General features: G+C 24.6%; 7 protein-coding genes across 10 annotated transcripts; 5 read left to right on the forward strand and 2 right to left on the reverse strand.

Annotated features, from left to right (window-relative positions):
* The first annotated feature begins 356 nt into the window (after window positions 1-356).
* On the forward strand, window positions 357-1,971 carry LOC127277397 (probable low affinity copper uptake protein 2). The gene is made up of 5 exons (XM_051298498.1): window positions 357-656; window positions 819-893; window positions 1,015-1,284; window positions 1,354-1,580; window positions 1,673-1,971. Exons 3-5 carry the CDS (start codon window positions 1,019-1,021, stop codon window positions 1,786-1,788), a joined length of 609 nt encoding a protein of 202 aa, XP_051154455.1. The 5' UTR covers window positions 357-656; window positions 819-893; window positions 1,015-1,018; the 3' UTR covers window positions 1,789-1,971.
* Window positions 1,972-2,124: 153 nt separating this feature from the next.
* On the forward strand, window positions 2,125-7,066 carry LOC127277124 (NADPH:adrenodoxin oxidoreductase, mitochondrial-like). Of its 3 annotated transcripts, none has more exons than XM_051297964.1 (5): window positions 2,125-2,271; window positions 5,352-5,487; window positions 5,591-5,809; window positions 5,899-6,114; window positions 6,201-7,066. In XM_051297964.1, the coding sequence occupies exons 2-5, from the start codon at window positions 5,368-5,370 to the stop codon at window positions 7,029-7,031; spliced, it is 1,386 nt and encodes a 461-aa protein (XP_051153921.1). In that variant the 5' UTR covers window positions 2,125-2,271; window positions 5,352-5,367; the 3' UTR covers window positions 7,032-7,066. The 3 variants fall into 3 exon arrangements, with proteins under 3 accessions (XP_051153921.1, XP_051153920.1, XP_051153922.1); XM_051297965.1 differs by lacking the exon at window positions 2,125-2,271 and adding an exon at window positions 4,881-5,254; XM_051297963.1 differs by lacking the exons at window positions 5,352-5,487; window positions 5,591-5,809; window positions 5,899-6,114; window positions 6,201-7,066 and adding exons at window positions 2,601-4,047; window positions 4,119-4,683; window positions 4,771-4,981.
* A 265-nt stretch (window positions 7,067-7,331) lies between these two features.
* LOC127277132 (tRNA-splicing endonuclease subunit Sen2) lies at window positions 7,332-9,487 on the forward strand. Its single transcript, XM_051297991.1, has 5 exons — window positions 7,332-7,454; window positions 7,774-7,956; window positions 8,078-8,285; window positions 8,354-8,986; window positions 9,052-9,487. Exons 2-5 carry the CDS (start codon window positions 7,789-7,791, stop codon window positions 9,390-9,392), a joined length of 1,350 nt encoding a protein of 449 aa, XP_051153948.1. The 5' UTR covers window positions 7,332-7,454; window positions 7,774-7,788; the 3' UTR covers window positions 9,393-9,487.
* Window positions 9,417-10,171, reverse strand: LOC127277139 (COX assembly mitochondrial protein homolog). Its single transcript, XM_051297997.1, has 3 exons — window positions 10,023-10,171; window positions 9,823-9,927; window positions 9,417-9,748 (listed from the first exon to the last, which is right to left on the reverse strand). Exons 1-3 carry the CDS (start codon window positions 10,117-10,119, stop codon window positions 9,516-9,518), a joined length of 435 nt encoding a protein of 144 aa, XP_051153954.1. The 5' UTR covers window positions 10,120-10,171; the 3' UTR covers window positions 9,417-9,515.
* A 56-nt stretch (window positions 10,172-10,227) lies between these two features.
* Window positions 10,228-15,498, forward strand: LOC127277137 (26S proteasome non-ATPase regulatory subunit 14). The gene is made up of 6 exons (XM_051297995.1): window positions 10,228-10,389; window positions 10,537-10,642; window positions 10,719-10,868; window positions 12,300-12,563; window positions 14,928-15,194; window positions 15,267-15,498. The coding sequence occupies exons 2-6, from the start codon at window positions 10,550-10,552 to the stop codon at window positions 15,426-15,428; spliced, it is 936 nt and encodes a 311-aa protein (XP_051153952.1). The 5' UTR covers window positions 10,228-10,389; window positions 10,537-10,549; the 3' UTR covers window positions 15,429-15,498.
* Window positions 15,499-15,661: 163 nt separating this feature from the next.
* On the reverse strand, window positions 15,662-18,626 carry LOC127277129 (H/ACA ribonucleoprotein complex subunit 4). Its single transcript, XM_051297978.1, has 8 exons — window positions 18,473-18,626; window positions 17,971-18,095; window positions 17,397-17,729; window positions 16,907-17,317; window positions 16,705-16,825; window positions 16,343-16,575; window positions 16,019-16,270; window positions 15,662-15,942 (listed from the first exon to the last, which is right to left on the reverse strand). The coding sequence occupies exons 1-8, from the start codon at window positions 18,483-18,485 to the stop codon at window positions 15,874-15,876; spliced, it is 1,557 nt and encodes a 518-aa protein (XP_051153935.1). The 5' UTR covers window positions 18,486-18,626; the 3' UTR covers window positions 15,662-15,873.
* Window positions 18,627-20,197: 1,571 nt separating this feature from the next.
* LOC127277127 (protein PFC0760c-like) lies at window positions 20,198-24,131 on the forward strand. 2 transcript variants are annotated; one of them, XM_051297976.1, is made up of 5 exons: window positions 20,198-20,288; window positions 21,020-21,106; window positions 21,208-22,393; window positions 22,462-22,971; window positions 23,111-24,131. In XM_051297976.1, exons 3-5 carry the CDS (start codon window positions 21,319-21,321, stop codon window positions 23,989-23,991), a joined length of 2,466 nt encoding a protein of 821 aa, XP_051153933.1. In that variant the 5' UTR covers window positions 20,198-20,288; window positions 21,020-21,106; window positions 21,208-21,318; the 3' UTR covers window positions 23,992-24,131. The 2 variants fall into 2 exon arrangements, with proteins under 2 accessions (XP_051153933.1, XP_051153932.1); XM_051297975.1 differs by having other exon boundaries at window positions 20,200-20,449.
* Window positions 24,132-24,188: the final 57 nt, after the last annotated feature.

A 24,188-nucleotide genomic window follows, 5' to 3' on the forward strand; every position in this document is an offset into this window, starting at 1 on the left:
TTATTTTTTTTGTATTATTTTCTCTTTTTTATACATTTAAAAAAACAATTTATTCAAATTATTCTATATTTATTCTTTAAATTTTACAATTTCTTATAATTTACAAATAATAACATTTAAGTAATTAATTTGACTAGTGACCAGTTTCACCAACATTTAAACACTAAAATTGGCTTTTTTTTAATTTTAAAATATATTTAATTAATAAAATTTAGATATAAAGATTTTAATATATAATTAAATTTTTAGGATAAATCTGATAAATATAGTATTGTTATTTTAAAAAAGTTTCGTAAATTGAAATTCGCGGTTATATCATGTGACAATGTTACCATGGAAACAGTTGTTTATACTCAATAGTCATTATTTTAATTATTGTATATTGTTTAAATAAAAAATAATGTTTAGATATAGAAGAGAATCAACAATACAATTTTATAATGGATTAAAGAGTTTAGAAATATATTTTCTTTATTTGTTTTCAATTTTTGGTGAGTTTTCTATTTTAAGGTTAGGAATTCTTGTTTTTGTTCTAGTTTCGCCATTTGTCTATTAACCTTTTATTTAAAAAAAAAGAAAATTATTATTTAAATAGAATTCCATATGTTATGAAATATTTCACGTGTATAGGAATATGAAAATTTTTTATTTAAAAGGTAAGTTAATTACAGTTATAAAATTTGGAATTTAACGTAAATATTACAATTTTTGTTGAAATTATAGCAAATAATATTGAATTTTATCATTATTATTTTATTATAGTATTTTTATTATTATTGAAATATAATTTGTCATTAAATTTTAATATATTTTTTCAGGATATGATTAATTTTATCAATTGGTATTTGTTTACGTTTGTAAAATTGATAAGGGCCGCGTGACGATCAATAAAAGTTAGTATAACCTCTTATAATTGTAAAAAATTAATTTACTTTTAGCTAGTAAAATTTTAATAATAATTATAAATTCAAAAATTTTTATCTTTAAATAGAGTGTCTTTTTTTTAAATTACAGAAAAATGCACATGTGGTATTGGTTTGGAATCGATTTGGGATCGTTTTTATTTCCAGGATATAATGTAACAACAATTGGAGGATTATTGGCAACTTGTTTTGCTTTAATGGCTATGGCAATATTTTATGAGGGAATGAAAATAATTCAAGTGAAATTACGATTGTTTACTATGTCATCACTACCTGAGCGTTCTATTGGAAATTCGGAAAATTCTTCATTACTTTCGAGAATATATCCCAATTCTTTTCAACCATTATCTGCAGCTCATTGGTAAAGAAAAAAATGGACTAAAATTATTTATAACAGTTAATTTAAATGTAATTTTTTCTTTTTTAATAGTACAAGTTGGAGTAAATGGTTCCTGGAAGTTTTTCACTGGTCCCTACATACTTTACTTGGTTATTTGCTAATGCTATCAATAATGACTTACAATGGATATATCAGTATTGCTCTTGCATTAGGAAGTTGTTTTGGATATTGGATATTTGCTCCTTCTCTTATTGAATTGAATTTTTCACAATTTCAAGCAAAAAGTCGTTTAATTAATTGTACAGCACATTGTGCAGGTAATTTTTTTAAATTAATTTTCTTGTTGTTTATTATTTATTCTTTTTATTCTTTATTTATTTATTTATTAATTTATTCTTTTTTTTCAAAGGTGAATTAATTGTAGAAAAAAGACGAGATTCAATTGTTACAACTGTTGAGGAGGAATTAGCAACAGTTTCACAAGAAAATGTTGAAGTTGATATTCATAATGAAGAAATTGGTTGAATTTGGAGAGAAAAAGTCTGATTTAAAAATTATTTACCCCAGTGACTTTTTTTTCAAAAAAAATAATTACGATAAAATTTTTTCAAAATAAGTGACAAAATTTAAAAAATTGTTTTTAAAAATATTTACAATCAATTTTATTCACATTTTTACTAATGCAATAAAAAAAAAATCTATTTTCTATATTTTGTAAATTATTTCTTCCTTTCTATTTTATTATTATTATTAATATTATAAATTTATAATTTAAAGTTTTCCCTGCAAAAATTTGTCCAAAAATATAGAAATTTCAACGATGTGGTGACGTCACTATTTATTGACTCCTCAATCCTCATTGGCCAGTTTTTAATTATGTTGTTCTCCAAAGGAAAGTAAATCAACTTGTCAAAAATTGTTTTGTTATTTTTCAAGAATGAAAATTTAAAAAAAGTAGTGTACATAAATCTTTTTATATAATTTGCACTTACACAACATATGTGAAAGGTGAGAAAATTTAATTCTTTTGTTGCCGACAGCTGCACTGCCAATTCCTAACCTATAATTTAAAAATTATATTTTTCGTTTTTGCTTTTTTTATTTATTTCGTATTTTTTATTTTTATTATTTATTTTTTATCCCGTACAACTATTTTGTTAGATTATGTTTCTGTTATTCAGATAAATAATAATAATAATAATAATAGTAAATACCGTTATAATTAGACCTATAATTTTACATTATATTTATTTGATAGAAACCTATTTTTTAATTTTACAAAAATTAATCCTGATTAAAGAGAAGAATTACATTTTTAAATGAAAAATTAATTTCAGAATAAATGTGAATTATTTTTAACTGAAAAAAAGAATAATAATAATGGATGATTATCAACAGGAATTTAATTTTATAAATGAAATATCCATTGATGAGACAGTTAATACTTTATTTAATAAAACATTTTCATTGGAAAATAATGGGGAATTTATTTTACCAAATGCAAATTCCATGTTCACTGAGGATATATGGGATATAAAAGAATTATATGAGATAAAATTCAAATTAAATGAGACAAAATCAAAATTAAATAATTATCGTCTCAATCAATGGAGTGAACATACGAGAAAAAGAAATAAAGCAGGTGCTGTTCTTTGGTTTATTGATAAAACAATTGAACCTGAATTTATAACACAAGCTTGGTGTAAATTTTATGAAATTGTCTCACGTTTTCCTCTTATATCAAATAATGCAATTAAAAATAAATCATTTACTTCTGTTCATTTATGCGAAGCACCAGGTGCTTTTGTCACATCTTTAAATCATTGGTTAAAAACTCATTATCCTCTAATTAAATGGAATTGGATTGCAACAACATTAAATCCATATTATGAAGGAAATTCAATAGAACGAATGATAACTGACGATAGATTTATTATTCATACATTGGAACATTGGAATTTTGGTCCTTATAATACTGGAAATATTGTCGAGGAGGAAAATCGTCAACAAATAATAGATAATTGTAAAGGAAAAAATAATATTTTCCTTGTAACAGCAGATGGTAGTGTTGATTGTTCAAATGATCCTGGTGAACAAGAACAAATTGTAACAAAACTTCATCTTTGTGAAACAATAACAGCTTTAAGTATTTTATCAAATGGCGGTTGTTTTCTATTGAAAATGTTTACAATTTTTGAACAAACATCAGTGTCATTAATTTATTTATTATTATGTTGCTTTAAATCAATTCATATGTTTAAACCAGCAACAAGTAAAGAAGGAAATTCAGAAATTTATGTGATATGTTTAAATTTTAATAGTAAAATATTTGCCAATAATTATGAAATTTTTAATGAAAAATTTAATACATTTTTCTCATCAAAAGCAATATTTTGTCGTGACGATATTCCTGAGAAATTTTTACAACAAATTATAAATTGTGCGGAATATTTTAAAAATCATCAATGCAAAGTAATTCTTGATAATATTGAAAGTTTTAATAAAAATTTTAAAAATATAAATTTGGAAATAATAAAGAAAACAGTTGCCGAACGATTCGTTGATATTTATGATTTGAAAAAATTGGATAATGAAGATTTGCAAATTGTTGGAAGAACAAAATTGGCGGCTTATAAAAATATTTGCTCGATTACAAGAAGTCCATTGGATTCATATAATGAGAGAAAAGTAATGAATGATTTGGAGCCAAATTGTCGATTGAATATTTTATTAAAAATATTGCAAAACGTTGAGATACAAGAAAGAGAATATCGATTTGAACGAGTGGGTTTTTTTTTTTCATATTGAAATATTACATTTAATTTTTTTTTTTTGCTAATTATTTATTGTTTTAGGATTTTAAATCATTTCATAAATTATGGTTCACTTTGGGAAAGCCGTATCGTAGAATTAAAAGTTCAAAATTTGTGCCAACAAGAATTTTAAAAACATTAAATCAAAGTTTTGAAATTATTGAAATGATGAAAATGTGCTTTCATTATCCCTCGGAGGAAAATGTGACTGATTATTTAAATCGAATGTGTTTTAATTTTACCTCAACGAGTATTTTAAAATTTCAACATACAAATGAAGAAAATAATTATTTTTTAATTAGTGAAATTTATAAAGAATTGGAAAAATTTGTCGAAGGAAATAATCTTATATTAATTGGATATAGTTTATTTTCACAAATGAATGTTGGTCTATTGAAACTTGTTGCACGTTTTTTTCGACAATTAATTTTTCAACCTGACAATAAATTGGGATATGTGATAATATTGAGTCATTATATTTCTGAAAATAATAATAATATCTCGAGAAATGAGAAGAATAATTTTAAACAACTTGTTGATTTTGCGAATGCAGCAAAATTGAAAGAAACTATTGTTTTATCTGTGTTTTCAATGTTGGATTTGTACGGTAAGAAAATTGAAAAAGAATTTTTGAAAATTATTAAGAATAAAAATGAAATTTTAGTTATGGAGAAAAAAAATTATTTCTTTCCAGAAACTATTTGGATGAGAAAGATCGTGTATATTAATTTATGGAATATAAAGTCATTTGCGAAGAATCTCGAAGAGAAAATAATCCAAGGGAATAATTAGGATTTAAAATATTTTATAATATTGACATTTAGATAAGTAATGTTTATCTAGTCTGACTAATTTTTTATTAAGTTAAAAGTTAATAAAAAAAAAAATTTTTAATGCCAGCTTAATTATTATCTTTATCATTGAAGTGTAATAATTTTTTTTTTGTGAAAAGTAATTTTTATTTTCATTTTGTAAAATTTTTTCTGAATTAATCTTATTTGGTTTATATATTTTAAATTTCAAATGATTTGAAGAAAAATAAAGTCGATTCTGATTGAAACGATGTTTAATGTATTAAGTCTGTCAAGACATTCTCATAAGGTATCTTCAAGGTGACACCATATTTGGAATTTATCGAAAAAGGAACAAAATTGAAATCAAGACTCGGATGCGGCAGTGTAAGCCTCGGCTTTTTGTATATAAATTCACTTTATTATTACTATTATTATTCTTAAATAAATATTATTATATAATTAAAAGATTATTTTCTTTCAGATTAAATTTAACAAAAATGAAATTAAAGATTGTTTTTGACTTTGTTCGTCAATTATCGACTAAATCTTTTCCTCCAAAAATTTGTATCGTTGGAGCCGGACCAGCTGGATTTTATGCTGCTCAACAATTGATAAAGGTATTTCATTTTTTTTTTCTAATTATTATAATTTTATGTTTTTCTTTATATTTCATAAATTTACGAATTTATTTTTAAATAAAAAAATTTTCTATTTTTTAAGAGTTCGAATCAAGTGGAAGTTGATATTTTAGAAAGACTTCCTGTACCCTATGGATTGGTGCGTTATGGAGTTGCTCCAGATCATCCGGAAGTAAAAAATGTAATCAACACATTTCATAAGACTGCAAAAAATTCTCGTGTTCAATTTTTAGGAAATATTAATGTTGGCCGTGATGTCAGCGTTCAAGAATTAAAAGAAAATTATCATGCTATTATTTTGGTATGTTAAAAATATTTTAACAGTTTATTTCAAAACAGAAATATTTATTATCAAATTATAAATATCTGATTGACATTATTTTTTTATAGACATACGGCGCTGAAGAGGATAGATTATTAAATATTCCAGGAGAGAATTTAAATAATGTTATATCAGGAAGACGTTTTGTTGGTTGGTACAATGGAATTCCTTCCGATCGTGATTTAAATATTAATTTAGACGTTGAAGAAGCTGTTGTTATTGGTCAGGGAAATGTCGCTATAGACATTGCAAGAATTTTATTAACACCGATTGATAAATTAAAAGTACATTTCTTTTTTATTATTTAATTAAAATAAATTTATTTAAATAAAATAAATTTATTATTTAATTTAAAAATGAATTATTTTAGGTAACGGATATAACATCCTATTCATTGGAACAATTGTCTCGTAGTAAAGTGCGAAAAGTATGGCTCGTAGGACGAAGAGGACCCCTACAGGCAGCATTTACAACGGCCGAACTTCGAGAAATAATTAAACTCGAGAGATGTAAAACAATTTGGCGTAGTGACAATTTTATTGGTATTAAAGAAATTCTTTCAAATCTTGCAAGACCAAGAAGAAGATTAACGGAACTTATGTTACAATCCCTTGAGAATTCATCATCTAATGAAATTAAATTTGAAAAAGAATTACATCCAATATTTTTAAGAAGTCCCATTAAATTTATTGGCACAGAATTTCTAAATGGGGTAAAATTTGCAATTAATCAATTGAAAGGTGATGATATTTTAAATAAAATTGCAGAAGCTACGGAAAAAATTGAAGAAATTTCTTGTGGTTTAGCATTGAGAAGTATTGGTTATAAATCGGTGCCTATTGATAAATCTATTGAATTTGATTTAAAACGTGGACGAATTATTAATTCATCGGGTAAAGTTGATGATAATATTTATGCAGCTGGATGGGTTGCAACTGGACCAAATGGCGTTATTTTATCAACAATGAATAATGCATTTGCAATTGGTTCAATGATAAATAAAGAAATTCATTTAACGAGCAATAAAAATGGTTCATTTGGATTAAAAGAGATTTTACAAAAAAAAGGAATTCAAATTGTAACTTATGAAGATTGGGAGAAAATTGATAAAATAGAAACTGAACGCGGTAAAATAATTGGAAAACCAAGGGAAAAAATTGTTGATATTTCAGAAATGTTAGAAATTGCTGGCAAATCATAAATTTTTTTATTCAATTTTCGTAAAAAAAAATAAAATGGTGCAAAAATAAAAGGTAAATTACGTTTTTTTTACATTTTATATATAAAAATGTATTATCAATTTTTGATTACTGTTATGATTATTTTTCGTGGAGAATTATTTAACAAATTATAATTGTATAAGTATAATTTTATATGAAATTTATAGTATAATTATATAATTATATAAGTAATATTTAATTAAAAAGTAAAAATCGTTTTTAAAAAAAAAACTGAATATTTTTTTTTCAAATTTCCCAGAACTTTGTAGAAATTTCCGTTTCCGGTTTACAGTCAGCTGTTGCATTTTTTTTTTTGTTATGACGCTAAAGTCGGCTTTATTGTTATTGAATTATTTAATTAAAATTAAAAAGAAAATAATAAAATATTAAGAAGAATTTTTAAGGTAAATTACACGAGGAATTTAATTATTTATTTTCTTATCTAAACAATGAAAATATAAAAACTAATTTTTTTGAGGTTATATATTATTATTTTCTTAATTATTATTCAGTTTCATAGAAATTAATTTTTTTTTAAATCTTTTAATGAGAATTAAATTAAAATATAAATTTAGATTTAAAAAAAAAATTATATATTTATTTTTCATTATAATAGAAAAGTAATTATACTTTTTATTTAATAGTAATAATTAGTTTTAGTAAGTAATTAGTAATTCGTTTTTTTTTTAAATATATTAAACTAAAGAAAATGTTAATTTACAGATATTGTGAATTAAAATGGAATTACGTGAACCAAAGAAAAAACATAAAGTAAGATTAGAGAATAAACAATCGTATCCATTAATTTTTGATGAAAATGGCGATTTAATTGTTTTTACTGCTCAATTGAGTTCATTGGGTACTTGTATTGCTGAACCGGATGATATGTCAGCAGTTCAATCAATGGTATTAATTTATTTCTATAAAAATTAAATTTATTTCTATAAAAACTAAATTTATTTTAAACAAGAAAACTAAAGAAATTTATAAACATAAATTAAATTAGTAAAATTTATTTAAATTATAGGGATTTTTTGGAAAAGGATCACTTTCAAGAAGTTATCCAACATTTGGAAAAGCACGTTATGGAGCACCGCCTGTAATTAAAGAAAGACAATGGTTACAAAGATTAAAATGGATGAAAGAAGTAAAAGAACTCAGTGAAGAATTTCAAACAGAAAATGAAAAGGAAAGAATTTTAAATGAAGAAAATCTTCAAAATCAACCAAGTACCTGTAGGTTTTTAGTATTTAATCATTTTTAATATTTTTATTACAATAAAAAATTTTGTTATTGTCAACAGCTGGTATTTCGGGAAAAAAATCAATTTCAAAAAATAATGAATCTGATATTATTGAAATAATTGATGATAAAAATGTGAAATCACGAGAATATGGAAAACGATGTCAATTGGATAAGGATATTGAAATTCTTGATGAACCATTGGCAAAATATTCAAAATTTACAAATCAACAAATAGATGAAATAATTTTAGATTCAGCTGAGGATGAAGAAATTGTTGAAATTTCAAAAGAGGAATTTAATAAAAAACGTATTGATTCATTACAAAGAGATGAATTAGAATTTTCATCAGAGGAGGAAAATAATGATATTGATTTAAGGAAAGTTTTAGTATTACCTGATAGCGATTCAGAAAATGAAAATTATCTCAATGATATTAGGCCAAGAGTTGAAGATGATGGTTTTCCAATAAAAGAAAGTCTTCATTTAACATTTGAAGAGAGTTTTTTTCTTGTCTTTGCACTTGGTTGTTTACGCATTATGGATTATCAAGGAAAAATTCTCTCCATCGAAGAAGTTTGGGATCATTTTTGTCGTGATGATATTTATTTTATTCAAAAATATATAATTTATCATTATTATCGAAGTAAAGGTTGGGTTGTAAAACCAGGTCTCAAATATGGAGGAGATTTTTGTGAGTAATTAAATAATTTTGTTTTTTAAATTTAAATTGGAAAAATTTTTTTTTTTCTTTTTCAGTATTATACAAACAAGGACCACCGTTTTATCATGCATCTTATATTGTTCTCATTGATGTTATTGATGAGACAACATTAAAAAGAATTACAGAAAAAGCAATGCGAAGAATGAGTCTTCCGGATCTTATTGGAATGGAAAGATTATCTGAATCTGCGGCAAAGGAAATTCTTTTGTCACAAGTTATGTGGCCAAATTCAGTACCAAGGGATAATCATTTGATAGCTCTTGAAAAATTATCCGATTTTACTGTTAAAGAAATATTAATGAGACGATGGAGAATTAATAAACGAACACAGGCATCAACTTCCATTCAATCTGAAGACGAGGAAGATTCGATTTGAATTAGGAAAAAAAAAAAAAAAGAATTTCGGAAATTTCAATTTATTGTTAACAAAAAACTAAATTTAAATATAATATATTTTTATGATACAATTTATCTCTATATTTTGCTTCTTTTTTTAAATTTACTGAGTTACTTTCGATGTCTCTATCCAAGTTTTTGTTTTTCGATCCAATTTTTTAGGGGGTATTCCAGTTCTTCTGAATTCACTTCTGTCATTTAAATATTCTTCAGTACACAAATCTCGAAATTCTTTATTACGAAACCAATATTTAAGACATTCTTGCATTTTATTATTTTCTTCTCTACATTTAAATGGCATTAATAATCCATTTTCCTTGCTACATATGCCAAATTCTATAAATAATAAAAAGTGATTATAAAAAAAGAAAAAAAAAAAAAATTGGTTAAATTGTTAATTTATAATTTACCTTGTACTGAATCTGTACATTTTTCTTTTCTTGATTTATATCTAATTTTTTCTTCAATGAGCACATCTTTTTCTATTTTTCTTAAAAATCTATCATTAGGATCACCTGAATGCAAAAAAAAGTTGGTAAAACAAATTAATTAAAGAAAATCAATTTAAAAATCTAACCTATATTTTTTTAAAATGTTTAATATATATTACCTAATCCATGAGGTCCTCCACCAAGACTTTGTCTAAGAACAGTTTTATTTTGTGATTTTTCTTCTTCTTGCAAAAATTCTTTTTGCGAATCAACCATTGTTTAAAAAAAAAATTCTTTTAAATCAACTATAAATTGTGTGATTCAATACAAATAAAAATATTTTCTCATATACGTGACGACACTGACGCAAGTCAGAAAAACGTACATAACCAAACACAACTGACAATTGAGCGTGCTCGTGAGTTTGCAGATTTGAGAGTGTTGTCACTCCTTTAAAGGGATGCTATTATCTTCTCTATATTTCAATTTGTAGTTCAGTGTTTTAATTTCCAATTAAAGAAAATCCCCCTATTATTATTTAAGCAAGTAAGTATTTATCGAAATTATTTCTTATATTATAAATAAATGAAAAATGCTTTAAAAACATAACCTATATTTAGTGATTTAAATTTATAATATATAAATTCAAAGGAAAATTGGAAGTATTTAATTAAATTTTTTGTTATAAAATAGATTTTTATTCAAGATGGATCGTCTTTTAAGGCTAGGAGGTGGAATGCCAGGTTTAAATCAAGGGCCACCACCTTCTGATGCTCCGGTTGTTGATACTGCCGAACAGGTAAAACAATTTTTTCTTCTTCACTTTTTTGATGGAAAAAATTTGTCTAGAAATTTATTTGAATTTTACATTACAGGTGTATATTTCTTCATTAGCATTATTGAAAATGTTAAAACATGGACGAGCTGGAGTACCAATGGAGGTTATGGGTTTGATGCTCGGGGAATTTGTTGACGATTACACTGTTCGGGTCATTGACGTTTTTGCCATGCCACAAACTGGAACTGTATGTTATTAAAGAAATTAATTTTTTAAATTATATTCTCTTGAAATAATAGTTTTTAATATTTATTACTAGCTGTCGCACCCGTCTTCGACGGTTATAATATTTAGATTTAATAAATTTTGAAATTTATAATTACATTCAACTATACGTGTTCTCCTGTATTAAAATATCTTTTTATAAATTTTTAATTATTATTTATTCAATTCAATTTAATTTTTTCACTGCTTTTAATAAAATTAAAATAATTTAAAATTGTATTTAATTTTATAGTATTGAAAATAAAAATTATTTTAATCAATACAATTTAAATTAAAATTTTAAAAAACTTTAAAAATTATTTGAAGAATAAATTTTTAATAGAAAAATTTCTTTTAAATAAAATGAAAATAATTTAATTTTATTATATTTATTATATTATATTATATTTAAGTTTATTTAGTTTTATTATATTTAAAAATAATTTGTATCTATAATAATAATAATAATAATAATAATATTCAATAATAATAATAATAATTTAAATATAATAATTGTTAATTTCAAAGAGTAAAAAAGTAATTTTCGATTTTTTATTTTTACAATATCTGATTTCATATTCAGATTTGCAATTATTAATTTTAAAATTCTGATAAAATTCTTAAAATTTCTTGTTAAAAGCATACTTAATTGGTCACAGAATTTTAAATAAAGAACGTTTAGTAAAGAATTATCAAAAAATAAAAAATGTTAAATTTTTTAAATTTTTTGAAAGTGTCATATTTTTGTTTAAATTAAATTTTTTTCATTGGTGTGCAGCTAAGATTGCGTTTAATACCCAACAGACTAAAAACATTATTGTTTTACTTATAAAAAGTTGAACATAACGAATTCTTATATTACAATGTTATTAAAAAAATTGGAAATTCAAAAATTTGATTTAGACTTTTAAATTCAGACTATTTACTTAATTTAATAAAAAAATTGATTGTATTTATGTGAAAAAATTAGGTACAAATAGTTTCAAATCAATCTGACAAAAAAAAAAAAATTTGCATTTTTTTGATTTTTTTTAAATTTTTTGAAAAAATGTCATAACTTTCGTTCATGTTAATATTTTTTAATCAAATATGGCTAAGATTTTAAGTTACGTTAAGACTGAATGCACTGCCAAGTTTCACCTCAATCGGTTGAGCCGTTTTAAAGTTGTGCCGGTACAAAATATTGACGACAGACAGACAGACAGACAGACAGAATTTTTATTTATGGCATATTTGTTATCTTTACTACTTAAAATGATAAACTATGCAAGAAAAAATTAATTTGGAGCAATGTACAGACAAAAGTCTGATTTTATTAATATAGATATTATTATAAAATTATAGTGTTTAGTATTGATTTTATTATAAAATTAGTGTTTAATATTTATTAGATTATTTATTTTTTTTTCAATAGGGCGTCAGTGTAGAAGCAGTTGATCCAGTATTTCAAGCGAAAATGTTGGATATGTTGAAACAAACGGGACGACCGGAAATGGTTGTTGGATGGTATCATTCTCATCCTGGTTTTGGATGTTGGTTATCGGGTGTCGATATTAATACACAACAATCATTTGAAGCACTCAGTGAACGTGCAGTTGCTGTTGTAATCGATCCAATTCAATCAGTTAAAGGAAAAGTCGTTATTGACGCATTTAGATTAATTAATCCTAATATGATGGTAAGTAGTAGATAAATTGGATTTTCTTTTTTTCCCAAAATTATATAATAATAAAATGCTTAGTCTGTCCTTCTGTCCTAACTTGAAGTTGGCCTTTTCTGATTTCACGTGTTTTTTTGAATAGTAATCTTATGACGTGTCAAATTTTGACAATTATTTTTCTCAATAGTAATTTGAAAAAAATTTATTTTTAAAAATTAATTTTTAAGGTACCAGGGTCCAACGAATACCTATTAAATATTAATTATGAAAACACAGGCCTCGAATCAACTTGAAGACACAAAAAGTCCGTTTAGTCGATTTATATTCCAAAAAAAGTGTTTTTGTTTTTTATTTTAACAAAAATATTTTACAGATTTTTAAATAAAAATTTTTTTTAATAATAATCCTTTTCGAAAGGTTAAAGTTGAAATTTTTAGAAATAATTAAATTTCAAAAGTTATTGTTAATTTTCAAACAATTATTAAATTTTACAGAACTAAAAATAATTTATCAAACAATTTTTGGAAAACATTTTTTCAATTTAATTGAATTTTCAAAGATTTAAAATTGAGATTTTTGAAATTAATTGAAACTTTAAGTGTTTTTTAATTAAAATTTTAGATGATTTCACTAAAAATTTATTAGAAAATGTGGACAAAATATAATAATTTGAAAATCATTTTTAATTGAAAAATGGTTTCAGATAGTTGAATTTTTAAAGAATACTATTAAAATAGTTAAAAATAATTGAATTTTCATAGAGTTATAATTGAAATTATTAAATATCAAAAAAAAAAAAATTTCAATAGAAAATTTTTAGAAATAATTAAATTTTAGATGCTTTTAAATTCAAATTATTGAAAATTCAATTCCTTTTGAATTCACATTTTTGAGAATAATGAAATTTTATTTGATTTTAAATTGAAAATTTTTCGGAAATAATTGAATTTTAATTGAAATTTTGGATAATAATTAAATTGAAGTTCATTTTTGATTGAAAATTTGGATAATTAATTTTCAATTGAAATTTTGGAAAATAATTGAATTTTAGTTGATTTTGAATTGAAAATTTTTAAAATAATTGAATTTTAATTGAAATTTTCGAAAATAATTGAATTTTAGTTGATTTAGAATTGAAATTTTGGAAACTAATTGAATTTCAATTAAAATTTTTCAAAATAATTGAATTTTAATTGATCTTGAATTGAAATTTTGGAAAATAATTGAATATCAATTAATATTAAATTAAAACTTTTGAAAGTACTTGAATTTTACTTGATTTTGTATTGAAATTTTTGGAAAATAATTGAATTTTAGTTGATTTTCAATTGAAATTTTGGAAAATAATTGATTTTGAATTGAAAATTTGGAAAATAATTGATTTTAAATCGAAAATTTTGAAAATAATTGAATTTTAGTTGATTTTAAATTGCAAATTTTGAAAATAATTGAATTTGAATTGAAATCTTAGAAAATAATAGAATTTTAGTTAATTTTCAATTGAAATTTTGGAAAATAATTGAATTTTAATTGAAATTTTAGAAAATAATTGAATTTTAGTTGATTTAGACTAAAAATAATAATAATAATTTAATAATTAAAATTTTTCAAAATAATTGAATTTTAATTGAAATTTTGGATAATAATTTAATTGAAGTTCATTTTTGATTGAAAATTTGGATAATTAATTTTGAATAGAAATTTTAGAAAATAATTGAATTTTATTTCATTTTAAATTGAAAACTTGGTAAATAATTAAATTTTAAATTGAAAATTTTTGATAATTATTGGATTTTTAATTGATTTTGAATTAAAATTTCGGGTAATAATTGAATTTTAGTTTATTTTGAATTAAAATTTTTAAAAAATAATTCAATTTTATTGTGATATTTTTTTTTTAAATTATAAACAATTGTTAAATTTCATAAAAATTTTAATTGAAAAATAATTTTGATATAATTGAATTTGTGATGTATTTCATTAAAATTATTAAAAATAATTAATTTAGTGAAGAATCATTTTAGTTCAAAATTTGTTAAATATAATTGAATTGAAGAAGATCTGAAGAAGATCTACATTTTATACTAAAAAAAAATGTATTTTATTTACATTTTTTTTCAAATGTAAAAAAAAATGTCGCATATTATTAAAATAAGTCGATAAAAGTCGTATTTTTGAAAAAAGTCGGAAAAAGTCGTATAATCCGAGGCCTGTATAATTTTCATTATTATCATTTAATATTGTAATAATATTCTAATAAATTAAATTATTATTGATAATATTAATCTTTAATTTCTTTATAACAAATAATTAAATAGTCAATTTGGCGCGCTTGCGCGCGTTTAATTTTTCTAGTTTTAAATTAAAATTTTTTCCCCACAGGTCTTAGGACAAGAACCTCGACAAACGACATCGAATTTAGGTCATTTGCAAAAACCATCAGTTCAAGCTCTTATTCATGGTTTAAATCGTCATTATTACAGCATTAGTATTAATTATCGAAAAAATGAATTGGAACAAAAAATGCTGTTGAATCTTCATAAAAAAACATGGATGGATGGTCTTACACTTGCTGAATATACAGAGCACAGTAAATTAAATGAAAATACTGTTTCCGAAATGTTGGAGCTTGCGAAAAATTACAATAAGGTTTGTTTCTGAAAAAAAAGAACTTTACTGTAATCATAAATTTTTTGTTTTAATTTGTAAACATTTTTTCAGGCACTTGAAGACGAGGAGAAAATGACACCGGAACAATTAGCAATAAAAAATGTAGGCAAACAAGATCCAAAGCGACATTTGGAGGAGAAAGTTGATACACTTATGTCAACAAATATTGTCCAGTGTTTAGGAGCAATGCTTGACACTGTCGTTTTCAAGTAATTTGTTTCTTTTTTTCATAATTTACATAATACGATTTTTAAAAAAAAAATATACGACTTTCTAACATAAATCGCGTTATTTACTTTTTCAAACAAAAAAAATCCCATTTTTTTCTTTTAAACTTTTATTGAAAATAAATTCTTATTTATAAAAAAAAATCTAATTCAATCACTCTTCTAATCTTACGTTCGATTATTGTATACAATAGGGGGAAAAATAGAATTATACAAATATAAAAAAAAATTGATCATATTTACAAAAATAGAAATTCACATCTAAATACTGTTCTATTTAGTAAAAAATAAAAAAAAAAATGGAAAAGAAGCAAAAATGTTTTTCATATCGAACGTTTGATTCAAAGTACTTGGCATTCAAATAATCAATAGTAAAATAGATACAAATATCTATAAATTGTTCACGATAAAAAAAAAAAACAAAAAATTAATCACGGTGATGATGGTTCTTGATCTTTGCTTTTCTTCTTCTTTTTCTTCTTTTCCTTCACTGGCGTTGCCTGAAATTAATATAAATTATTTTTACAAAAAAAAATGTTTTTTTGAGATATAAATTTAAAAATTATTTATTTATACCTCTGTTTCTTCTTCTGTTTTTATTGTCACATCGGCATCATCATCAGATTTTTCTTTTTTCTTATCTTTCTTCTTCTTTTTATCCTTCTTCTCCTTCTTCTCCTTCTTTTTCTCTTTGGGAGATGCTGTCTCCGGATCTGAAACCGGCTCACTCTTCACTTCCTCTACCATTTTTGTGCCAGTTTCCTCCCATTTTCTTTTTTTTGCAGTTGCTGTTTCATCAACACGTTCTACACCATTAGGTTCTGCTTCCTATTAAAAAAAAAATCACTTATTAAAAAATATGCTAATTATTTGATTTTATAATTTTAAAAACAATTTTACCTTAATTTGACTGTAATCCGTGTAACCAGAGAGCCAATCAGAAGGTGTATTTTCATTCGGCTTTCCATGTTTATCCAATTTTCCCTCCATTATCATTTTTTTCTTTTGTGCCGCTTTTGGTCCTAAGCCCCATTTTCTTGGATAAGCGTCTCTTTCCATAATGACACGTTTAATTTTTGCAACAACACCATGATCACATGCCGACATTGTGGGCGAGGTCATAAGGGCGATAGCTTAATAAGAAAAAAAATTGTTATTTCTAATTCCCCAAAAAAAAAATTAAAATTTTTAATCTTTTGCAAAAAGATTTCCATTGAATGAGAAAATCCCAAATAGCAAAAGAAAGAAAAAATATTATTTACCCAATGCAACTGCTTCTCCCTTAGTTGTAACAATTACGATTTCCTGATTGAGTTCAATTCCTTGGTCGTACATTAATACTCCGGGTAGCATAATTTTAGCTCCATAACATATAGCATTTACCTGAATTTTAAGGTAAATCAGAAATATTTTGGAGCTAGTATTTTTTTTTTTTAAAAATAGATTTAAGAAAAAATAACTTACAGCGCTGTCTTTGACGATTATTCGTTTATGATTAACAAGCAAAGCTTCCAATGGTTTTATAACTCTTCTGAGATATGATTCATCGCCATGATTTTCATAAAGCCATTGTGCATCTAAAATATCGTGCATTGTCACCAATGAATCCTCCTCTGATTGAATTCCCGAACGATTTCTTCGAAGTTCTTGCATTTGACAGCCAGTGCCCAAAAATAGACCTAAATGAACGCAAATTGTTCTCACGTAAGAACCTGCCTCGCAGCTTACTTTAAATATTCCCATATTACGTTCTGAATCATAATCAAGAAACCAATTGTCATAAACTGTTCTCACACGTAATTGACGTTTAACAGCGGAAATTAACGGTGGTCTTTGAAAGAGAGCACCCTTTAATCTTTCTAAAGTTTGAGTGATCTGAAATGATAAAATTATTTAATTTTTTTTTCATTCTAAAATTGAATTTTTAATTTTATTTTTCAATTTTTCAATTTACCTTTTGCACGTTATCAACAGGTGAATGTAATTTGAATACAGCTATATATTCCTTTCCCGCTGATTGTTGAGATTTAGCAAGACGTGTTGCTCTATCAATACAAACAATAAGACAGCCAGATACTTTTGGATCTAATGTACCTGAATGTCCTGTTTTTTCAACTTTCAATATTCTCTTTATCCAAGCGACAACTTCATGAGATGATGGATTAGACGGTTTATCTAAATTTATGCATCCTGATTTTACATATTCCGATAATGTACGATGAAGTGGAGTCGATCCACAATTTAATGGAGTAAAATGTTTGGTACGACATAACATTTTATCAAAATTCTGAAAAATTTAATACATATCTTAATTTTTCACCATTTGTGTTCAATTATCAAAAATTATAAAACTATAGTTAAATATTTAAAACATTAATAAAATTTCAACTCATTTTTTCCTTTATTAAAAATTAAAATTTTTGAAAATACATACAATTCTAAAAATCTACAATAAAAATCCATCAATGGAATATGAAAAATTTTATTTTAAAATTAAAATTTTCGAAATTTTCCAAAATAATACAAACCTTGAATAATAGCGGCCAATCCTTGCAATCAAGTTTTGGAATTTCACTTGACGGTTCCATTTCGCATTTTATTTTCATTTGCGTTTCGCCCAATGATTTTTTTTTACTTTTCTTCTTTTCTTTTTCTAAAATAAAAAAATTTTCAAAAATCAAACATAATAGAAGCCATTTAGTATAACCTTAAAAGCTAACCTAAAAACTCATCTAAGGAATCAAATTACATTTTGCAAATTATCATAATATAAAAAATAATTTCATTATAAAAAGAAAAAAAAATTAGAAATATCGTTAAGAATTATTTGCTTTACATAATATTCTATTGTTTATATAAAAAAAAAAAAAAAAAACAATTCCACCGGGAAGTGAATAAAGCACGTGTTTATCATGATGCATTATTGTGAAAGAAAAAAAAAAGTTTTTACAAAATGTAAATTGTAAATTCATGGAAAGAAATCATATAATGAGCAGAAATAATTTTTCATTTATTTTTTTATTTATTTACCAATTTCCGCCATGGTGAAAGATGAAAAAATATCAAAAAATATAACACGTGTATACTGTCTCAAAAAAATTTAACTGGAACTATTAAGTACCGTTCACAATTTTAAAATTTTAAAATCCCCGTCAGGGTTGGGTATCTAACGTAATGAAATTACATTCACAACCCTGTTGAAACAGTTAAGGTGCTTATATACCTCAAATTTCGATCAGATGAACATTATTTCTGGACCGTGAAAATGCGTGAAAAGTCATTTTCACGGCGGGTATTTTTGAATTGTTTTATACAAAAAATGTTTTTTTAAGAAATATAATATTAAATAATTGTTTTAATATGTAAGAACACTTTAAAATAGTGATAGAGAGATGATTTGATTAAAAAATTTAGCAAATTTTGCTTTAAAACGTTTTCTGCTACAAGAAAGTGTAAAATGACGATGTTTGTGAAATGGTTTGTACAGTGCTTCTTCCTTGTTAGTGTCTCTCAGAGTTTTGTTTATGTTATGTCGGTTCTTTTTAACTTGTAATAAATAATGAGTGCTGAAAATAAATCGGTAAGTTGAAATGTTTATCAAATAAATTTAAATTCAACTAATTGTTTCGAATAACTGAAAGAAACATGTACACATGTACACTGTACAAACCATTTCACAAACATCGTCATTTTACACTTTCTTGTAGCAGAAACGTTTTAAAGCAAAATTTGCTAAATTTTTCAATCAAATCATCTTTTTATCACTATTTTAAAGTGTTCTTACATATTAAAACAATTATTTAATATTATATTTCTTAAAAAAACATTTTTTGTTTAAAACAATTCAAAAATACCCGCCGTGAAAATGACTTTTCACGCATTTTCACAGTCCAGAAATAATGTTCATCTGATCGAAATTTGAGGTATATAAGCACCTTTATGTTCTGTTTGCTAAATATGAAACAAGCATAAGTTGGTTTCGCCTCTCGTCGCGAGGTGGCGCGTAGAAGCTTCCGTACTATTGTCCACCAATAAGAAAGAAGAACGTTTTAATTCTTTCTTATTTTTTTTGTAAATATTCAATAATTATAAAAGTCTAATTCAATATCGTGAAATTTTTAAATTAAAATTATAAATTACAACATTAAAAAGAGTAATTATATATATATTGGGTGTTTTCGGGAGTGTTGCTGTGAGTAGTATGTTGTGATTGGCTAATCCATCAGCATGTTTATTTTGATTGGGTAATTTTTTACTGTCAGTGTACTGTCAGCAACTACCGAAATTGACAGTAATATTATCTTCGTCATCTATAGATGAAAGAAATTGGACAAATTAATGGACAAATAAATTGTCCAGTTTACATGATTGGCTGACTATTATTAGTCAACAAATCACAATTAATTTAGAAATGAAATAACCAATCAAAATGATTTTAGTAAATGATTGTCAAATTGGAAATTCTTGCTATCATCGATTCTTTTGTTTCTCCAGTAATCGAGAGTATACGTTCTTTTTCTAACAACAGTACACGGGGAAAAGAGAAACGTTGGGTTAATACCGTTTTCCGATTGGTTCAACGTCAGTGGGCCCTGTCACGATTTCGGCATTGATTCAACAGACTTTTACTGTTGAACCTACTGTCCATCTATTGTTACAAGTAAGTTGATCTAACAGACACTGCCTACAGCGCTCCTTGCCGTTGAACCAATCGGAAAACGGTATTAATCCAACGTTTTTCTTTTTCCCGTGTAGCACTGCGTATTGCGTTATTTTTTTATTAATACGCAACATACACTCTGTTTCGACACAAAGTTATTAAGTTGCACCAAATATCGATATTTAGGTGCGAGAAGATATTCATTTGGATTTCCCTTGTGATATGTGGTACAATTTGTTCTACAATTAAACTTTTCTTCTGTTATTGTATTGTAAAGTAAAATGGAGTCTGATGTGATCTGTATATCATCAGAAGACGAGAAAACTAGTGAATCACCACGACGAAAGGTTTTAAACTTTCTATACAACTTATTATCCAAAAAAAAAAAGAAATGCCGCTCTAACCTTAAAATTTGTGAATTAAAAAATTATTTAATTTAAAATAGTTTTAGATATTTTTGCAATAGTGTTATTAAAATTGTTTGAGTGCTTTTTTATCGAACAAAAGAATTAGAATATTCTTGATTTTTCATAGAAAAAAAATGTATTTCTAATTGATTCCGATTGTATATGCTCTTATTTTTGTTAATACTTTTTTCGATTAAACAAAAAAAAAAGAAAAAATCTTTCGCGAGAAGTAAGTTTCGAGTAAATTAAAACAAAATACAAAATTTCAACATTCATTTGATTAGTCAAGTTTTTTAGTGCAAAAAAAAAAAATAATTTATCAGATATGAAAGCACCTAAAACTTGCTGAAATATTAAAGGTTTTTAATTTTGATTATAGAATAAAGAAATTAGATTAGATTTATTTCTCCATTGTGTACTTTTACAAAATTTTACAAATTTTTTCTTTCCCATAAAAAATATACAACAAATAAAGAAATTAGTTATTATATTAATATTTTATTTTCACAGATTGCTAATGAGAAAGGACACAACTTGCCTTCAATTAGAAAATTAAATAAATCTCTTACAGGAATAATAAATAATGGTGTAATTAAGGTATGAATTAATTATTTAAATTTATATTACTATATATATTTTTTTTTTGTTAATAAACCTTATATTCTATTTTGTAATTTATTCTTTTTATTTTATTGCAGCCATTGTCTATAAATCACGTTAGTAGTTTTCCACAAGAAAAAACAATAAGCAATGGTGCTATTAATGGTCACAAGGAATCGGAAATTATAAATAAAAATAATAGTATAAAAATGAATGATTCTCTATCTGAGAGTGCAATTTTCCAGACGGGAGAAGTTTCAATAATAAAAAGAAAAAGTAACGAAATTTTAGAAACTTCATCTCCATGTCCAAAACGTTTCAAATTAATGAATTCTGATAATTCAACAAATAAAATTCTAACTGATGACAAAAATACAAATAATGAAGAAACGAAAATAATTGTTGAAAATAATGGAAATTCTTCTAAATCTGTTGAGAGAATTTCATCACCAACACCAGGATGTTCATGGTTTCCAGAAGTGGAAAAACCAAAATTAATAATTAAAGAAAAAAAAGCATTGTACGATGATGCATTTGATTTATTTTCAACATTTATTGAAACATGTTTAAAACGAGATCCCTCAAATGATATGAGGGAAATTGTGAAAAAATTGAAAAAACGCCATGAACGTCTTAATCCATCATTTTCAAATAGTGAATTATTTAAACAATTACTGATTGATAAACAAAAATTAATTGATATAAATGATGAGAAACTTTATAGTCATATATCAGAAGTAAATGATGTTATGAAAGAGGGTGTGAAAAATAATACAAATAATACAATAAAACAAGAGAAAATTAAAATATCAAATGAAATTGTGAAAAATGAAGAAAATTCACATGAAAGAAAAAGAATACGATCAAAAGTACGTGTTATTCTTAGTCGTATTGAATTATGTAAAAAAAGAATAAAAGAACTTGAAGAGAAGGATGTTGATTTTAGTGATGATTCCGGTAGTACTTATTTAATTGAAGATCGTTATAAGAGAAAATTAATGAAATTATGGACCGCCTATTGTAAATATACGGGAGAAATAGTTGACGCTGGTCGCGCTTATTTACGACCAAAACACATTTCAACAACAATGATACCACAAGTTGATCAAGCGATAATGAATTTTATTAATTCAAAAATTAGTCGTCGTAATGAACTTTTAAAAAAAGGAAAATCAATAGCCGATACAATTATTTTTCCCGATTATTTAGATATTTTAAATTGTATTTCACAATGTAATGATAAAAATAATTTGAAATTATCACGATCTGAGCAGGAAATCAAAGGTATTTATATTATTTATTTATATTAGTAAAAAAAAAATTCAATTGACAAAAAAAATCTTTTTTTGCAGCTAAAGAAGCGTTTGAAAAAATTGGAGAACATTTGCAAAGAGTACGTCAAAGAGATTATTGGGATACGTTTTCATTATTTTTGGAAGAAGAGGACGATGATCCTGCGTTAAAAGACGCGTCATTGTCAGAGAAATTGATTCAAAATCAAGAAATAGGGAAAAAAAATATGGACAATCTTTTTGAGGAATTTACCAAAAAACAAAATAATAAAGTAACTGAACAGAATAGTGAAAATGAGACAATAGTTTCAAACGAAGATGACGAGAATGATAAAGAGAATGAGGACGATGATGATGATGATGATAATGATAGTGATGATAAAAATGATGATGATTTAACTGAGGATAAAGAGGGAAACAATGAAGATACGGAAAAAGAAGATTCCGATAGAGATGAAAATAAATTTATTATTGAAAAAGAAAATCATGAAATATCATCTAATGAGAATAATAAAAATTTATCAATTGATGCAATTAATGATAGTCTTCCTCAAAATGATTCATCTGAAGGTTTGTAGTGTTTATAAAAAAAAGAATTAATGCACGTAACAAAAATTTTTTTACGCAATATTAATGCACAGTGAAATTAAATGAAAATTCAAAACAAAATTTGGATATTTTATAAACACAATTATGTTGTTTCTTTTAGCTAAAGATTCGACTGACGCCGATGTGATTGACATCGATGACGATAATGCCGACAAGCAACCACTTTTACGTCTTCGTTCATTTGCAAAACCACCAACATCCTGGAAGGATTCCCAAGGATCGTCAGGTGATAGTTCAATGCAATTAAAAAAACACCACACAAGTCCAACTCCAGTTATAAGAAAATTTGTCACATCAACACCGAAGATTTCTTCTTCTTCTTCAGTCACTAAATTATCACCAACACTTGTTGATTTAACATCAGAGAAAAAGGATGAGTCACCATTAAAAACATCGACTGTTACAAAAAAATTTAAAACCGTAATGCTTCCTCCAAATTTTAAAGGAAAACAAATTATAAGTGTAAAAAATATAACGAACAATTATAATGTTGTTAATGGACCAGGTAATGAATTACCAGCTCGTGTTCTTACATCGGTAAGAATGCGCGTTAATCAAGTTCCTGATAAAATAATGCCAGTTCAAGTTTTACCAAAATCAATTGTTGGCAAACAATTGGTTGCTAATAAACAAATAGTTGGTAATAAACAAATAATCTATCAATCAAATGGTAATCAAAAAATATTAAATCCATTGGGTAAAATTGTTCGTGTAAAAAGTGTTATGCCAACAAATAATGATATGAAAGTGATAAAAATGATTAATGAAACGCAAAAAGTTTCAACAACAACATCGTCAACAACAACGCCCGTTGTACAAAAACAACGAGTCGCACAAACAAATTCAAATGAACAAATTAAATTCCCAAGGTACGATCATCAGTATTCGAAAAAAATTGTCAACAATATTGTTCGAATTATAAAGCCAAATGAACAAAATCTTCATCAAATTGATCCAAACAAAGTGGTGAGAAAAACTTGATTTCAAAAAAAAAAAAAAATAATAAATATTGTTTAAGAATTATATTTGTTACAAATAGATTATTGTTAGATATTACGCACATAACGATTTTTTTTTTAAGAAAGAAAATCGTGAACTGAATGATAAAATTTTTGAAGTGATATTTTGTATACAAATTATTTGATCAAAAAAAAAAAAAAAAAAAAAAAAAAAAAAGA

This window comes from Leptopilina boulardi, unplaced genomic scaffold, assembly GCF_019393585.1.
Source record: "Leptopilina boulardi isolate dan_hultmark-lab unplaced genomic scaffold, ZJU_Lbou_2.1 LbouV2_165, whole genome shotgun sequence".
Taxonomy (NCBI): Eukaryota; Metazoa; Arthropoda; class Insecta; order Hymenoptera; family Figitidae; genus Leptopilina; species Leptopilina boulardi.

What these genes read in the sequence shown, in the direction of transcription:
- LOC127277132 (XM_051297991.1), top strand. Translation starts at nt 7,789, where the DNA reads ATGGAATTACGTGAACCAAAGAAAAAACATAAAGTAAGATTAGAGAAT. An exon ending in TGTCAGCAGTTCAATCAATG is followed by an intron (nt 7,957 to 8,077) that starts GTATTAATTTAT and finishes TTTAAATTATAG; the next exon opens with GGATTTTTTGGAAAAGGATC. An exon ending in CAAATATGGAGGAGATTTTT is followed by an intron (nt 8,987 to 9,051) that starts GTGAGTAATTAA and finishes TTTCTTTTTCAG; the next exon opens with TATTATACAAACAAGGACCA.
- LOC127277139 (XM_051297997.1), bottom strand. Translation starts at nt 10,119, where the DNA reads ATGGTTGATTCGCAAAAAGAATTTTTGCAAGAAGAAGAAAAATCACAA. An exon ending in TGGAGGACCTCATGGATTAG is followed by an intron (nt 9,928 to 10,022) that starts GTAATATATATT and finishes TTTTGCATTCAG; the next exon opens with GTGATCCTAATGATAGATTT. An exon ending in ATGTACAGATTCAGTACAAG is followed by an intron (nt 9,749 to 9,822) that starts GTAAATTATAAA and finishes TATTATTTATAG; the next exon opens with AATTTGGCATATGTAGCAAG.
- LOC127277127 (XM_051297975.1), top strand. Translation starts at nt 20,384, where the DNA reads ATGGAGTCTGATGTGATCTGTATATCATCAGAAGACGAGAAAACTAGT. An exon ending in GTGAATCACCACGACGAAAG is followed by an intron (nt 20,450 to 21,019) that starts GTTTTAAACTTT and finishes TTATTTTCACAG; the next exon opens with ATTGCTAATGAGAAAGGACA. An exon ending in ATCTGAGCAGGAAATCAAAG is followed by an intron (nt 22,394 to 22,461) that starts GTATTTATATTA and finishes CTTTTTTTGCAG; the next exon opens with CTAAAGAAGCGTTTGAAAAA.
- LOC127277137 (XM_051297995.1), top strand. Translation starts at nt 10,550, where the DNA reads ATGGATCGTCTTTTAAGGCTAGGAGGTGGAATGCCAGGTTTAAATCAA. An exon ending in CCATGCCACAAACTGGAACT is followed by an intron (nt 10,869 to 12,299) that starts GTATGTTATTAA and finishes TTTTTTCAATAG; the next exon opens with GGCGTCAGTGTAGAAGCAGT. An exon ending in TTGCGAAAAATTACAATAAG is followed by an intron (nt 15,195 to 15,266) that starts GTTTGTTTCTGA and finishes ACATTTTTTCAG; the next exon opens with GCACTTGAAGACGAGGAGAA.
- LOC127277124 (XM_051297963.1), top strand. Translation starts at nt 2,644, where the DNA reads ATGGATGATTATCAACAGGAATTTAATTTTATAAATGAAATATCCATT. An exon ending in GAGAATATCGATTTGAACGA is followed by an intron (nt 4,048 to 4,118) that starts GTGGGTTTTTTT and finishes TTATTGTTTTAG; the next exon opens with GATTTTAAATCATTTCATAA. An exon ending in TTCAATGTTGGATTTGTACG is followed by an intron (nt 4,684 to 4,770) that starts GTAAGAAAATTG and finishes ATTTCTTTCCAG; the next exon opens with AAACTATTTGGATGAGAAAG.
- LOC127277129 (XM_051297978.1), bottom strand. An exon ending in TAATCGTCAAAGACAGCGCT is followed by an intron (nt 16,826 to 16,906) that starts GTAAGTTATTTT and finishes CTTAAAATTCAG; the next exon opens with GTAAATGCTATATGTTATGG. An exon ending in CGGATTACAGTCAAATTAAG is followed by an intron (nt 16,271 to 16,342) that starts GTAAAATTGTTT and finishes TTTTTTTAATAG; the next exon opens with GAAGCAGAACCTAATGGTGT.
- LOC127277397 (XM_051298498.1), top strand. Translation starts at nt 1,019, where the DNA reads ATGCACATGTGGTATTGGTTTGGAATCGATTTGGGATCGTTTTTATTT. An exon ending in CCATTATCTGCAGCTCATTG is followed by an intron (nt 1,285 to 1,353) that starts GTAAAGAAAAAA and finishes CTTTTTTAATAG; the next exon opens with TACAAGTTGGAGTAAATGGT. An exon ending in TTGTACAGCACATTGTGCAG is followed by an intron (nt 1,581 to 1,672) that starts GTAATTTTTTTA and finishes TTTTTTTCAAAG; the next exon opens with GTGAATTAATTGTAGAAAAA.